This window comes from Pangasianodon hypophthalmus, chromosome 16, assembly GCF_027358585.1.
Source record: "Pangasianodon hypophthalmus isolate fPanHyp1 chromosome 16, fPanHyp1.pri, whole genome shotgun sequence".
Taxonomy (NCBI): Eukaryota; Metazoa; Chordata; class Actinopteri; order Siluriformes; family Pangasiidae; genus Pangasianodon; species Pangasianodon hypophthalmus.
The window spans coordinates 21,440,653-21,457,444 of NC_069725.1; the positions used below are offsets into that span (position 1 = coordinate 21,440,653).

The following is a 16,792-nucleotide window of genomic DNA, read 5'->3' on the forward strand; positions in this document are numbered from 1 at the left end:
AACATATACTTTTTTATATAGTGAAGTTTTCTGTAAGGAGATGTTAATCACATTTATGGAAGGAGTCTCCAGTGTCAGTAAGTTTTCTGACATGGGAAAGTCTTCAGGATGGTGGAGTTTTGTGTTGTTTCTTGGTCCGAACTTCAAGGCGGAGCAAACAAAGAGAGGTGTGGTGAGGGAACGCGTTTATATCTTCTAACATGAACTAGCTTGTTCTGTGGATGTTCCAAAACATTTAATGCAACTATAAATGGATAAAAATGTGATGTCATTATTTGGCAAATGTTTGCAAATTGCTGTGGTATAAGAGGATTAAAACACTTTGAGATGTACTGTTATTGGAAAATAATCAACCGTTGCTGATTAATTTTCTATAATAGCATGCCCCTGACATGCTTTATTACTTACATGTTATGTTGTCATTGGTTATGAAGAACTAACAACATTTTGTGAAATTAAATTTCTTATCTAAGATTCCAACAGCCATCTTAACTAATGTAAAGTAAAACTGACATTTCTCAGCAGATGAAATTTATAAATATATCCAAATATAGCTACTGTATCAGTTGGGATGTTTAGTGGTCAAAGACTTTTCCACTCTACTGTAGATGTGCCTTGTGTATAGTATTAAAACTCCAGTCCAAGTAAGTTGGGGTGTCAGGGGATCAAAAAAAAAAAACCCTTATGAAACTGCCGTCCAACATTTCAATTCCCTTTGGATTAATACCATTATATCACAAATATTTTAAATCCATCTCCAGATGACTGGAGTTCTTAATGTAAAACCAGCATGTTACAAATTGGGGCATAGTACACCGAGGAAGTGCTTATGCAGAAATGCATGCTTTTCTTTGGTAATTTAGATTTTTTTTTACCCAAGTGCATCCTGTTATTCTTCAGAAATGGCAAAACAAGCACTACAAGTTTCACAAGGACATGATTTTTATAGGACACTAAACACACAAACATGCAGATAAACTGTTAAAGCTAAATAATAATAATAATAATAATAATAATAATATACATGCTAACATTGTAATACAAAAAGCAAAGGATACAATGTAGAAAGGCTAAAATCAGAGGCAGAGAGCTGAAGGAGTTTCTACATTGATATTCAAGTGCTCTTGGATGAGCTGAGTCTTCAGACGCTTTCTGAAGGTTTTAAGAGATTCTGTACAGCAGAGGCAGCTGATTTATCCATTTCACCATGATGAAGCCATGAGTTTGGCTTTAGACAATCACCAGGTGACATTCACTCTCAGACATTAGTGAGATGTTAGCAGTGAAGGTTGATTGTGATATCCGATGGGAGGCTAAAATCTTATGTTTAAAAATGGGCCTGCATCTTTAAACACCAGTGTTCTCCAGTAAAGACTGCCCAACCAGAAATCAATTGAATTAACCTTTTTTTTCACCTTGTTATTTAATCCAACTTCCATGATTCTTCAGTATCAATCATTTTTCACTTTCCATAACCTTCCATTAAAATAGATCGGCATTTGCCACGCTCTAGACATTTGCCCCCTTTGTGTGTGTGTCTGTGTGTGTGGGAAAAATAATAAAAACCAATAATATCATCACAAGTTTCACCTCCTCATCTCTCCACTACCCAGATATCATCGAGTGAAAATGCTGAGCTAGCTCAGACACCCGCTTTTCACAATACAATGAAATCTCAATGGATAAAATGTTCAGCCTCACCTCCTGAATATCCTTTTCAGAAATATATCATTTCACATTTTCTTTAAATCTAGTTGTGTAAAGATTTTCCACACATATTTATCCCTTATGGTCAATAGATCTGTTCAAATCTTGTGCTGACTCCTTAACCCTGCATTCTGCAAATGTAAATCTCATTTGTAAAACGCTTTGGATAATAATTCTGTCAGAGAAGTGTGTGGCGGTCTAGGAAAGCCCATCAGATGTCGCTGTGGCTGAATTCGAACAAATAATATATTACATATAACTATAACATACTTGGACACCTAAGTTTTAAGTTGAGAAATATATCTCACCAAAACAACGTAGAAATGTTTTTATTTATTTTTAAACCTTGCCAAGGTTATCTTCCTGCTAGGATCAGGAGCCACTGTCAGTCTGCTTAAAGAACTTGCTCCCTAAAATCTTGCTAACTACTTGCGATTTTATTACTTATCCCACTGTATGAGCTGATCGCAGTAAAATCTTGGCTAAATTTTATAACAGACTCTGTCTTCTACATGAGAGATTATACGATGATCTTCTATAACCTACGATTAAAGAAAATGATGACATTCTGCTTACGTCAACAAGCAACAATGCGGGCTTGTGCAGAAAACAGGCTCGCATAAACACAAACATTCTTCAAAGTGAGCTTGAGGTAATGAAGTTTTTTGTTTTCTGTCCATTAGCGTTACTATTATGGTTACGTTTTGCCACCGCCGCTAACATATTAGTAGCTGTCCTGTGAGTTTGTGCGTCATCCTACTCTGTCGTCCTATTAGTTTTTAGACAAAAGTCATAGCAACGCTCATATTCTGAGATTTTAATTTCTTATACGTTCTAAGGCCACTGATCTAAATTGACAACCAGAGAATTCTTTTATGACGTGTGATTTTTGTCTATGGCTTCCCGAAACACAGTGAGTGTCAGGCTTTAATCAAGTTCTTGAATAGTTATCTTAAAAGTTCTTCAGTATAGAGCGCACATCTAATACTCTAATTAATAACTAATACTCCAGTTATGCTTTAACTACAGTAACAACCCTTCGGTAAATACACCAAATACTTGCTCTTAGATAAACTAACTTTCATATCCTTTACTCCAGGCTGTCAGTATGACCCTGTGAAAACCGTACACCTTCATGAATACAATACGCAAGAGAAAAATGATGCACCTTTTCTTCTGCGGCTGTCCTGAAAAGATGAGATTTTAGTCTGAAAAGCTGTTATTCATGTGAACAGCGGAGAGCTGTAGGCATATAGAGGAAAATGTTTTACGTAAATCTCTCCATTATGTTTGACATTTGGAGTATAATAAGCAAATAGCAGAAAGCTTTTAAGGAGCAATTACCACATGTCCTTGAGGGCTCAGCGTTTCATCTTTACAAAAAGCCGTTTGAGTCATTGTGTCTCTCCTCTTCACATTTAATTGAAAAGAAACCTGGGGAAATAGGTATGAAATGTGGATGAAAACAGCTTTAGAGTCAGAAAATGGAGCTCTCTGGAGTGGTTGATGATGAGTCCTGATGCTAGTGTATGGCTTTGACCAGGAGTTCATCGACATTGTGTAATACTCTCTTTAAAATGCAGCTTAAAAACTTTCCATGGAGACCATATCTATGAAGACCAATGATTTGAGTGAAGCAAAGCTTTATGTAAGGAATAAAATGACCCGCATGCTGTTATAGGGGAATAGTGGAGTTAGTTACCACCCTGAAGGTCTTCACTTTTCTATAACAGCATGCTTTTTTCCTCTTATTCCACAGCAATTTGCCAAAGCTAGCAAAGTTTTTATTACTTAAAGGACGTGTCTTAATTTATAGTTGCATTTAATGATGTGGAATGTCCAGGAAACAAGTTCGTGTTATGACTTACATTATAAAAGCTATAAATAGTCCTTTCACAAGGGTCTGGTTTTCTTTAGCTTGAAATTAATAAAACAAGCAAAAAAAAAAATGTAGCCCATGTTACCAAGAAACCAGAAAGCACAAACTCCTGCACAAACTGTGGCGGAAAAGTTAGTGACCATTACAAAAGGTTGACTCAGAAATCCATATCAGCTTGCTAATGCGATAACTGTGTCTTGTTTCCGCAGGGTACTGATGTGCTGTTGCGCCCCCTTTCAGTGCCTCCTGTAGTGCATCATGGGAAAACACCCAACATTCCTACTGCTGCTTCTACAGATGCTCACCACTGAGGTGTGTGTGTGTGTGTGTGTGTGTGTCCTGAAGAATTGGCTGTAGTAATATCACTGAATCAATGACTGTTTTTATTTAATCATAGGTTAAAACATGAAATATGTATAAGGAATGGGAAATATGTTAGGACTAAAATATAATGGGGCAAAGTCCAAAGTTGATTATTTTCCTATTATAGCATGTCCAGAAGTGTTTTATTCCTCTTATACCACATTATACACAAGTTTTTATTTATTAAAGAATGACATGTCATACTTGTAGTATTCCACAAATAATAAATGTAATAAATATTTTATTATAAAATTATAATCATATATTATATAATAATAATATGTATGATATAATATACATATAATATTTATTTTAGTTGAGTAGATATTAAAATAGGGGTTAAATACAATTTATATTTGTTTCAAATTAAGATTTCAAACAAGATTCCTTCAGTCTTTCTTTAGCAACATACTGCAATGTTATACTAAAGTTTATCAACAGATAAAAATGTATTCAGCTTTAAATAAGATTTTTGTTAGGTTTTACAGAAACTTTGCAGTATGCATAAATATTACATGATGTCCTTGTACTCTTGCTTCTCTAAAAATAATTAAGAAATATAAATTGATTTTTTTTAAAACAATTAAAAGGCTGTGATTCAGTTACAAATGAATCTGGTTCTGAAAACACTTATATAGAGCTAAACTTCAAAGCCGATCCAGGCTATGGAAGTTATATAAATCCATTTTCATATGCTAAATGGATCTTTAATCTTATTTGAAAGAAATGAATAAAAAATACAACAAAGTTATCTGGTTTGCTTTAGAGTTTAGAAAAGTCTAGAAGTTTAGATCTAATTTTAACCTTTTTTTTTTTTAACATCAGCTCCGTGTCCATAACACCATAACAGACCTACTGACTTAAGAAAGTGAAAGAAAAGTGTGTGACCGTGTGTGTGTGTGTGTGTGTGTGTGTGTGTGTGGGTGTGTGGGTGTATGTGTGTGTGCGTGTGTGACTCCCTTTGCAGTTGTGTCAGGCCGAGGATGTTATAGCGACGACTATGATACCAAAGGAGGAAGTGACTGATATCCCAATATCCCCTACTGCTCTGAGGGTGTCGAGGGAACAGATCTTGGCAGCTCAGTTTGAGTGTTACCTCAAAATACTGCACGACCCACCACACACAGATCCAGGTCAGACACACACACACACACACACACACACACAAACACACACACGGAGAAACACAGAGACTTTATATCAGGGCTCAAATTGAAGACAGGATGCAAAAAGATACTATCCCTTGGGTTTAAAAAAAACCCTTTTCATTCATATTAGTCTGTGACACTGCTTAAGATGATGATGATGATGATGATGATGGTTATTATTATTATTATTATTATTATTATTTATACAATTGTGACATAAACACTGTAACCAGATCTGCTCACTTCATTAGGCTGTTATATTAGTATGCTCTTTCTCACACTAGCTAGCTAAGTGCATTGTGTGTGTGTGTTTTGTGTCTTCTAGATTGATCTAAGCTTTCTTCTCCATGTAAAGTGAATATTATAATTTCTAGAACTTGAACTAGAACTGCACGTTGTACCTTTTTCCTCTTTGTAGTTACATTTAATGTTCATGGAACAGGTTATCATTTACGTTATAGCAGCGATAAACAGCAGTCGTTCCCCCACCAACTCACTGTTTTTTTTTTTTTCTAAAGTAATAAGACTGCAGCTTGCCATGTTATAGAGAAACCTGAAAACGGAAAACATACTGACTTTTACAAAGCGCTTACACTGGAGACTCCTTCCATAAATATTAAATAAATGTCTCTTTACAGCAACAAGAATACAGTTTTTGTTTAAGAATAACACTTTTTTTTGTTATTAGTCCTCCAATGTGTTGTGCGTCTGTCCTACAAGTCCCAGTGAATGAGCTGTTACTATAGAAACCATGTCGTATTACAACAAACGCATTGATAGAAACCTGTGATTTGACAACATCATTTTAATTTCATAATTTATTAGGTATATTTGGTGATTTGGTGACTATTAAACTAGCAGATATATTTGATAGTGTGGATTAGGAGTGCAACACAATGCCACTATCTGTATCTGTTTGTGCCAGATTTAAACCTGAAAGGGGTGTGGCCATTTTTCTTAAATAACCATGTGCATGAGACTGTTGTGCAGAGGTATTTTTGTTTGTATCTGCCTGCCATATTTTTCTAACAAATGTAGCTTTCCCAAAATATAAATTTAGTAGTCTAATTTAAACCACCACAATCCTGCCCAGACAGTTACTAAGGATGAACGATCGAACACTGTAAATTCATAATTCATGTTCACATTCATCTCTGAGTGCTTACATTTTTCCTGTTTTTATTTAACGCACAGCTCTAGTCTCAGCCAGATGCCATGTGAACCTCTCTTGCATGCTTTCTAGAAAAATAGATGAAGCAACGAATACTGAGCTTCCTATTCATATCTGTTCATTCTGAATTATGTATTCAGTTAGAGTGTATATACTGTAAGTTATATATACTGGTACATCAGTGAATACTTTGTATATTAGGCTACTGTTTCACACTGGATGTCTGGAGAGTCGTAAGTGTGAAGTAGAGAGTGGTGAGTGTTACATCGTGCGAGAGCAGGAATCAAGGGGAAGCCTGTTCTCTCTCCTGAAAGAAAGGAAGCACGCTTAGTCAGTGTCACTCCTGCCCACTGGCTGACCGTCTTTGACTTTTCTTCTCTGTCTGTGTGCGTCAGGCTTCCTTGGATTGTGTACCAGCCTCTGGTCTGAGGAAGCACATGCTCTTGCCTCTTTGTTTTTCTTTTTTTTTGTTGCGCTTGTTGAGTTTTGGCGCTTGTGACTGGTGCACCTCTGTTTGAACCCCACTGTAAACACTGCGTCCATCACGTGGAGCTCTGATGTCCTCCCTGTTTGGCTCATAAACGAATGTCTGTGTGGTGAATACAGATGTTATCACCAGCTTCTGACCACTGATAGGTTACTGGATAGAAAAGATATGTTTGTTTTTTTTGTGATAACTATTCTTCTGCGAAATGGTGTGACTGGCAATCCTGCATACGTGTTTGAATTGGTTTGGTGTTTCCTTGTTTTTGTAGATACTTCATAATTAGGGAAATGAGGAATCTGTTATTTATGGCATCATTTTACATGAAAATGCATTATATCCACATTTCAATGGTAGTATTTTTTATATATTTTAATTTTATACCAGCCTAAAAGTTGTAAATACAGAGCCGGATTTCATTAACAACATGCTGGCTGGTACACTGTGCTATATGCTGTACGTAAGCGATAAAACACAACAGGGTGTGCTGTGATAGGAAAATAATCAACAACAGGGTCTTGTGATGAAGCTGGACATGAAGCAGAGTTACTGTTACGACCCCATAGTTGATTGTTTTGCTATAACATCACACTCTGTAATGTTTTAACAGCATGTCCAGAAGTAACAACACTTTGTTCTTTTTATCCGTTTATAGTTACATTTAATGTTGTGGATTGTGTGCAAAACAATAATGTTATAATGGCTATAAACAGTTGTTCTCTCACCAGCATCTTGGTTTTTTGTATTATATTTTGAAATTAATAACAGAAAAAATTACAAAGAAAAATGCAAAGCCCTCCAATCTGAAGCCAAAAACAAGTTGTTACAAAGCGCTGACACTGGAGACTCCTTCCAAAAATGATACAAAAACGTCTGTTTACAGTAAACGTCACAATTCTGCATTTATCTTTGTTAAATAACAGCACTTTAAAAAATGTTTTTATTTATGCATCATAGTTTGGTCACATCTTCTAAATAAATAGATGTTTTGAATTGTGTTTTGATATTGTCAATAAAGCATTACTGAATATGGATCCTAAACAGCCTCATGAGTCCAATATATTACAAAACCCTTTTAAAGTAGTCTTGGCATTGGATTGAAAAGGAAATTAACCAGTGGGGAAGTGTGTATATACGGTTGTATATTCAAACAATTTGACAAATGCATTTTTCTGTTGTCTAATGACTTTTTTTTTGGGAAATAACAAGTGATTTATTAGTCATTATTAGAAAAACTAGTTTTGGAGGCAACCCAAAGTAGACAACAGTGTGTAGATTAATGAGTACTGTAGTACATCAAGGTGTGAAACTAACAGTCTGCCTCGCTGCTGCCCCCGCAGGGCCGTACTGTAACCGCACGTGGGACGGCTGGCTGTGCTGGGGAGACTCGGCTCCGGGAACCGCCATGCAGGACTGTCCTACTTATTTCCAAGACTTTGACCCAGCAGGTGAGCCTTCACATTTTTAGCTCATCATGCCTGCCAAAAGATGCGGAAAGATTCTAGACGGCAGTATAGAGAATGCGTGTTAGATTTTTATGAAAATTGTCTGGTAGGATATTGTCAGTCTTGACATGGCTGCTGTATTGTGACACTTCTGATCCGATCTTTGCTTTCCCAGAGAAAGTAACCAAAGTGTGTAACCCAGATGGACAGTGGTTCCGACATCCTGACAGCAACCGACTGTGGTCCAACTACACCCTGTGCTCAGCCTACACCAAAGGAAAAGTCACGGTTGGAGCATTTCTTTATATTTTATTGCGTACAGGCATGCCGAGGACATTAGAAAACTGTATTAGGTCAGCAGTAAAACACTTGAGGGGTGGTGGAATGTGGCCTGGCAAGAACAGCACATTTTAAGTGTACTGTAATAATTGTTATTTATTAAAGAATGACACATGGTACTTTTTATCAATTTATAGTTGCATTTACATTTGCTGTGGAACGTTCGTGAAACAAGTTTGTTCCTGTTATCACTTACATTATATGTAATAAACAATCATTCTCTCACCAGAAGCTTTATTTCTCTCTCATTAAGTTAATTAGACAAAAAACACACAGCTTGTCATGTTACCAAGATATAGCAAATCACATTATCCTCTGTCCTAAAGATTCTAACAAAGACTGACCTTGGAGACTCCTTAGATAAATGTTCAATAAACATTTTACAGAAAACCTAACTATATCAACAGTTACACACATTTATGTGCAGTGTTCTTTATACACATCCCTGTGTAACTATGGTTACTATAGAAATGATAATATATTAGAACAAGCACATTAATATGATTAATGTGTGATTTGCCTAGTAACTGGAACCACTGTTAGATCTGCTGTTATAGAAAATGAATCAACACTTTCTGACCAACCAGATTTGTGAATTCACAAGTACTATAGTGTTATTTTCTTAGATTGAATGAGAAAGTGACACTATAAGAAATGAATCATGTTAAAATGATCACTACAGCGTCACTAAACTGATTTAAGTGGTGAATATGATACACTGGCTTTTTTCCCCCACTTGCTGCCATGTACAGGGATGTGGCACAGGCACGGATTTCATTTCCGCAGCATGTTGATCACCACTAATCAGTTTCACTCCACTCAGTAATCATATTACCTTTGTTGACAGCGCTGTTCCCACGCAAACCTCCACAAGGCTGTAATCTATAGCAGTCACAAACAAAAAAATCTGGTGTTCATCTCTCCATTCAAATTCTTCTAAACGTTCCAAACAGCAATGAGCTGGTAATGAAAAGTCAATTATGAAGGCTGCAGCAGGAATCACAAATGCCAGATGATTCGGAAAGACAAATGCAAATGCGGATAGCAGCAAATGAGCACATTATTTTTCCTTATCCGCTCTCCACAGGTTGCATTCACCATGTATTATCTGGCAGTGCTGGGTCACACGCTGTCTGTGGTCTCCCTGCTTATATCCATTTTCATCTTCTCATATTTCAAGTGAGTACAGAGCATTATGGAAATAGACTTTACCCAAATAACAGTTTATACACTGCCAGTCTAAAGATGTTCTGTTTTAGTACAGTTTATCACTATCACTATATCACAAATAAAAGCCAAATCCATGCAAGAAAAAAAAAAAAAAGACAGGCACGTGACATACCAGTATGATGAACATATTAAGGACCTTGAGCTAAGTCAGAGATGCTAGCCCTATGCATTGTTTGAAATTTTTTTTAAAAATTGAAAAAATATTTTTTTCTATACTCATCTGTATAGTCTTAAAGGGTTCGTTAGTGTTAGATTCTTTTCTGTGAGTCAGATCATTTGAATCCTTTGGTTTCCAAATTTGGTTTCCTTGTTGTCATTTTGTTCTAAACCAGAAAAAGACAAAGATATTTTGATCAACATGAATGGATTTTTTTTTTTTTATAAATGATGATATAGGGGACAAGTTTCAGTGCTATATCTAATCATAAACATGTTTAATTAATGAATTAAAGAATTCACTCTTATGAAAAGCTCAGATATTAAAAAGAAGTGTCCAAGCATATTAAATAAATTACATTACAACAGTAACAGTATTGTTTACATCTACAAAAAAAAAAAAAAAAAAAAAAAATGAGTCAGCTCTCAATGTTCACCTTAAAGAGTTGACTCAAAGAGCCGACTCGCTTGCAAATGACACATCACAAATCCCTAGTTTGAAATGAAGTAACTAAAATATACTATATAAAACTATATTAGCTAATGTATGTGTTATGGATTTGTGTGTATTACAGCATGTATGTTATATGTGATGTCTGTGCAGGTGTCTAAGCTGCCAGAGGATCTCTCTCCATAAGAACATGTTCCTGTCCTTCATCTTCAACTCCATTCTCATGGTCATCTGGTTAACGATGATCTTCCACGATGAGCAGCTGGCTTCCACCAACCAAGTGAGTGTGTCTCGTTCTGTGTAGTTATTATTAAACACAGATCACATAGCTGACTTTTCATGCTATCTCTGGGTAAATACATACAACAGAATTTTTTTCCAAGTAGAATCCATTCGTGAAGCTACAATTGTTAGCCATCCATAGAACTTGTCTGTATATCTGTTTATTTCAACTAATATTATTCATTTTTGTGTAATGTATGTGTGTGTGTGTGTGTGTGTGTGTGTGTAATGTCCGTTATCAGATTGGCTGTAAGATCTTGTCCAGTCTGATTCATTATGCATCATGCTCGACGTACTTCTGGATGCTGTGTGAGGGGATCTACTTGCACACACTTATCATCGTGGCTGTGTTTGTGGGAGAACAGCAGCTGGGCTGGTATTACCTGCTGGGCTGGGGTGAGGAGTCAAATCCATTTGATTCACTTGAATCGGATTCACTTTCATGCTGTTTATGAGTCATTATGAATCACCAGTTCAGTTTTAATTACTGTGATTAATGAGAGTGTGGAGGTGAGAAGTCAGATTTGGATTCTCTTTAATCTGATTCACTAGAGTCGGATTCATTTTGTGAATCAGTTTGATTCACTTTGATACTGTTTAATTTGATTACTGCTGATTCATTAAGAGTTCTTAATGAGTTCATAATGAAGCACCAGTTCAGTTTTAATTACTATGTAATTAATGAGTCTGCAGAGGTGAGAAGTCATATTTGATTCAATTTAGTCTTATTCACTTTTGACTGATTCACTTTAATGCTGTTTCATTTGATTACTACTGATTCATTTTGAGTTCATAGTTTATAATGAATCATTAGCTCAGTTTCAATTACAGTGTAAACCCTCAGATTGGGGGTGAGAAATCAGATTTGATTCACTTTAGAATGATTCACTTCAGTCTGATTCACTTATGCTGTTACTACGGATTCAATTTTATATACTATGTAATTATTCAGTTGGGGAGATGAGACATCAAGATTGATTCAGTTTATTCTGATTCACTTGACTCTCATTCACTTTAATGCTATTTAATTTGATCACTACTGATTCATTATGAGTTCATAATGAATCACTTGTTCAGTTTCAGTTATAATGTAATCATTGTACGGAGGTGAGACTTCTAATTTGATTCACTATAACCTGATTTACTTCGGTCTTACTTGCTTTAATTTGCTTTATTGTGATTTAATTCTGTCTGGTTGGTTTCAGTCTGATTCACTTTGACATTTAATTTTGATTACGGTTTGATTAAAGGGGCTGAGGAAAGGTGAATCTCATCAGTCAAGATAATAAAAGCGCTCTGCACTGTAGGAATGAGTCTGCTAATAATATATTGAGGTTTCATTTCTTCTTTTAATGGCAGTTTATGCCATTTCGACACGCTTGTTCTTTCTCTGTCTCACTCTCTCACTTCCCTCTGAATTATATTGAATTTTAAAAGTCTTATTAATGAATCTTTTTTCTCTTTTCAGGATTCCCAATTATTCCAGCTGTCATTCACGCTGTGGCCCGTCTGTACTTCTATGATGACAAGTAAATAAGTAGTGCTTGGTTTTGAGTAGAACTTTATATATTTCTTTATTTGCTTTTAAAACACTTGTGTTTATGAGATTTGCTTGTGATGTTTCCCAGTTGCTGGATAAGCAACTCTGACCTGCTCTACATCGTCCATGGCCCAATCCACGTTGCCCTGTTGGTGAGTGCTCATGGCTGTCTGCTGCTGCTTTACTGACACACATCACATGGCTGAAATCTTCATATCTGATTGGTTCCACCTGAGAATGCATGTTAACTGTACAGCTAAGCCAAAAAAACTAAATGAAGTGATGAATCTGATATCTGATGAATCTTTTAGGAAGGTATTTGTGTACAAATTGCACCCTGTTCCTCCTGAATGTTCTCTCCGTACAGGTGAACCTCTTCTTCCTGTTGAACATAGTGCGTGTTCTGATCACAAAGCTGAAAGAGACCCACAGGACCGAATCCAATGCCTACATGAAGGCTGTGCGTGCCACCCTCATCCTGGTGCCCCTGATGGGCGCTCACTTCATCCTGGTGCCCCTGCAGCCCGAGGGCAGACTGCCCTTGGCCGTCTATGAGTTCTTCATGAATGTCTTCATGCATTTTCAGGTGCGTGCTGAGCTACAGACCTACTATGGCTTCAGTTGTTTTCGTTTAAAATGTATGTTAGCATAACTTAGCTATAAAAAGCATTGCTTCAGCTATTTGCTAGATGAACTGTGATGAAACTCTTCGTCTATTTTATTCCTTGCAGTGTTTCAGGCTTAGTCATGTTGTTTTGATCTTGTAAAATGATTCCTCAGGCATATGGCTCCTGCTTATAATGGAATTAAACCTACTGATTTGAAAATTTATTGGCTTAAGGAGGAAATTACTCATCATATTCTGCACAAGCCCTTAGAGATACCCTTTGAAGTTATTTCATAAAAACAGAGATAAGCATTATAATTATTAACAGATAATTCGGCTCACTGGAGTCTTTCCGTTACATTTATTGTAGGTTGCATAAGGTGTATATATAGCTGCTAATTTTTCCTCACATAATCTCTGTGCTCATTTTTCCTCACATAATCTCTTCTAATTTAATTTTTTAAACCTGGATATGTGGCTTCTCAGTTGCAGTGTTGCGACTAGACCATTCTAAGACCAGCGTTATCATTTCAGGCTATGAATCCTTCCCGATTCCACTTTTAGGCGCTTGCACTTTTTGCAGGTCGCAAATAAGATTATTGGATATGGATCATTAAGACCGTCTGCCAAATGACTAAATGGAATAAAATCCTGAAACAGCTGCATGTTCCTGACTGATGGTCCTCTGTTTCTCTTTCTATAGGGCCTCCTGGTTGCCATCATCTTATGTTTTGGAAATGGAGAGGTACAAACTGATGTTCGTCTCGTTTCCATGCTCAAAATAAAAACGTCAAGGTTTAAAATAGTAGTCGAGAACATGTACACTGTTCCACTACACCTGCAGGAACTCTAGAGTTAGAAAAACTAGAGAATTTGAGAAATGTGTGTGACTATTGGAAGAAAAATAACTATAATACTAACAGTGTCTGATATCAAGGCAGATTTGTAATTCAGCTTGCCATTTTGTGATTTTCTACAATATGTCCACCTCCAGGTGCACTCAGCTATAAGGCGTAAGCTTGCCCAGTACCGGGTCCAATGCCGGCAGCGCCTGGTGACGACTGACTCTCACTCTCAGAACTATCACACCAACTCCTCGATCGGTGAGACCAGCCGAATGACCCTGAGTCTGGAACATGCGCCACCCCAGGTGGATGAGGACAAAATACACACAGCCATGTTCGTCCTCAATGGCCAGAGCAACGGCAAGCGCAGTTTCAGTGAGGAAGATCACAAAGTCAAAGTCCTGGGGTCGTCAATGATCTGACACTAAAAGGGAAAGAGACTTCTTTAAATCTTCGATACTAAGCTCTTTTAAAGAAACATGTCACCCTGAATGTGAACAGTGGTCAAAAATGAAAAAAAGGTGGTTAGTATAATTTGCTTTATGCTAACTGATCCAAATTTTTATTTAACGGGCGTCCTTCGTTCATCTATTTCACAACACTGTAAGAAAGGAAAGTGAATGTTTAAAGCAGCGACTAAAAGTCTGGCAGAGCTCCAGAGTGATGTCTAAAATTTTGCCCTTTTCGTCGGGAGATCACGAGTTTGAATGTCGAAGATGCCATAGCAGTCTGGGAACCCAAGCGAGAGTTGAACTTTGGGTGGGAAAGTTAGTTTTTTTTTTCCTTTCTGTCATTTAGTGCGACTCTAGCCAATCAGAATAGGACATTTAGCACCCTCCTCAACATGTGAAGCAGTTTAGGAAGAAGCATGTAACCTTTATCAGGGGTGGACAAATCAGTAGAACAAAGCTTTTTATTCCTAGTTGCCCCACAGACAAGTAGAGATAAAGAAAAGCAATCTGTGTCCTATTGACTTTCGCAAAAAACAAATATTATCATTTGGTATGTAGCTATGTTTAAATGTGGCACACATCAATGCTTTAACTATAGCGTAAATTACTTCCGAATCCCACCACCTGCTGCACTACAAACATTTTCCAAAATGGCTTATCGTAGTCAGATTCAAGGCACTGCTACACATTTTTATAGTACAGGCAGATCTCATGGATTCCAGGCAGAATGTACATGCAACATTAGCTAGCTAGCTAATGTGTTTGTTAGCTAGCTAATTATTAAGTGGCCACTGCTTACTTATAAGTAGTTCCTCCATTTTTTACTAACCAAAGAGATTCAACGTTGTTTCTTAGATTTGAGATTGAAGATTGAGGCTTGTCAATTCGACAACATGAACAAGTTTTATTCTCTTTTAGTCTGACACAGCTTTAGCTGAGAAAGCAGAAAAGCGTCGTTGTAGCAAGCGGTCAGAACTCTATGGATAAATGCTATGGATAAACCACAGATGTTGGCACTGCTGTAATTAGCTTGCATGGATCATTGCATGGATCAAGTTTCAGAGTCAGAGATATATGGAAACGATGCTAGCACATCATGCACAATATGTCACCTAACATACATATTGAGAGAACATATCAAGATAAACATATCGAGAGACACTAGCTGAACTCAAGCAGTATCTTTTACATGTGATGTGAGGACAGAACTCCATATCTGATAGCTGAAACTTTGGCCAGTTGGCTTTTTGTGACATGATGTGCTACATTAGAAAGATTGTTAGAAGAGGATAAAATAGCACTTAAGTAGCTAACTAGCTCATTATACCTTAATATTTTACGTTAGCCACCACTTTTTTGCCTAGTCAGCTAGCTTTCCATGCAACCAAAACATAGGACTTAGCAGCACATTGGAGCTTTTATTTGCTAGCCAATGAATTTACGATTTGTCCATCTCCCAGATTGGTAGCTTGGTGCGATACAGAGAAATGGAAATGATGGGCTGGGAATTGGCTACGATGAAATTTGGGGAAAACTGGCTTAAACCACTTATGACAGATTTGGATTCAGAGTAGTTGGACATTTTCTAGCACTTCATCCAGTGTTTTATGCATCTGTACATGCACATAAAGATTTGGCTGAATTCTCCTGTACAAATAGTCTAAAAAAGGAGGAAAAGGACATTATACGTTTCACCAAACCCCAAATATCAGAACATATGGGGAATTCCAGCAGGTTGCCACTAAACTCATTTGTACCAACTGATTTTTTTTTCTACAGGACCGACCCACACGGAGAAAACAATTAACGGAAGTTGGATTGTTTGTTCGAGCACTGAGAACATTTGAAATATGTAATTATTTCTTTAAAAATGTGTATAAACACTTGTAAATAGGCGTTCTGTGTGTTTTTCACCCACTGCCTTCTCTCATTCTTAGCAGAGGCTTTTTTTCCTCTCTAGACTTATATATTATAGTGAGTTGTGGAAAGACGTGTTATTTGCTCGTATCTATCTCTTGGTCAGATTTTTTGACTGAAACATTCCTTTCAAACATGTAACGTGTAAATAACTGTCATTTCTCTATTTGTGTAATGGATACTATTGTTATAAAGAGCACAATAAATGTTATTGCACTGGACATTCATTTTCTGCGATGCTCACTTTTTTTGGTTTTTTAGAATTGAATCATTTTTTCTAGAGGAATGTGGACACTTGTTAAACACTAATAATGGAGATTATTTAAAGAAAACAAAGAGACACGTTTGTGACACCTATTTGAATAAACATTGCAAAAAAAAAAAGGTTTTCATGTGACGTGTCAAGGGTATGTATATATTAACAGCCTTTGTGGTTAAAAAAAAAAAGAAAAAGAAAAAATTATCTAAGTCTTGTTTTAATGTTTTGCATTCTAAAAAAAAACTAACTTTTAAAATTAATGAAATATAAATTCCCAATGGAGCATTCTTCATGTGCACACTGGTATAAGTATAAATAGTAGTAATTTTAAAAAGAAAAAAAAATCTTATTAATTGTTCAAATAATTCATCAAATATTTTATGAATAAATTAATAAAATACAATTTTAATGATCTAGTTTAAACAGAAGTAATACAAGTCCCACAGATTTCTCTTTTTTTAAACAAGTGTCCATTGTACAAATGGACAAATGTTAAATGAGAGATATCACAAAATAA

The 16,792-nt window shown here is 36.4% G+C and overlaps 1 protein-coding gene across 1 annotated transcript in view; it reads left to right on the forward strand.

Moving 5' to 3' along the window:
• Nucleotides 1–16,237, forward strand: part of calcrl2 (calcitonin receptor-like 2) — a 28,144-nt gene extending 11,907 nt beyond the window's left edge. Inside the window, exons 2-13 of the mRNA XM_026921199.3 lie at nucleotides 3,796–3,898; nucleotides 4,917–5,082; nucleotides 8,093–8,200; nucleotides 8,373–8,485; nucleotides 9,624–9,715; nucleotides 10,527–10,653; nucleotides 10,898–11,051; nucleotides 12,124–12,184; nucleotides 12,284–12,347; nucleotides 12,563–12,781; nucleotides 13,506–13,547; nucleotides 13,797–16,237. Of these exons, the coding sequence (XP_026777000.2) occupies nucleotides 3,845–3,898; nucleotides 4,917–5,082; nucleotides 8,093–8,200; nucleotides 8,373–8,485; nucleotides 9,624–9,715; nucleotides 10,527–10,653; nucleotides 10,898–11,051; nucleotides 12,124–12,184; nucleotides 12,284–12,347; nucleotides 12,563–12,781; nucleotides 13,506–13,547; nucleotides 13,797–14,069 (1,473 nt within the window). The 5' untranslated portion in view covers nucleotides 3,796–3,844 and the 3' untranslated portion in view covers nucleotides 14,070–16,237. The remainder of the gene's footprint in view (nucleotides 1–3,795; nucleotides 3,899–4,916; nucleotides 5,083–8,092; nucleotides 8,201–8,372; nucleotides 8,486–9,623; nucleotides 9,716–10,526; nucleotides 10,654–10,897; nucleotides 11,052–12,123; nucleotides 12,185–12,283; nucleotides 12,348–12,562; nucleotides 12,782–13,505; nucleotides 13,548–13,796) is intronic.
• The last annotated feature ends 555 nt before the right edge of the window (nucleotides 16,238–16,792 follow it).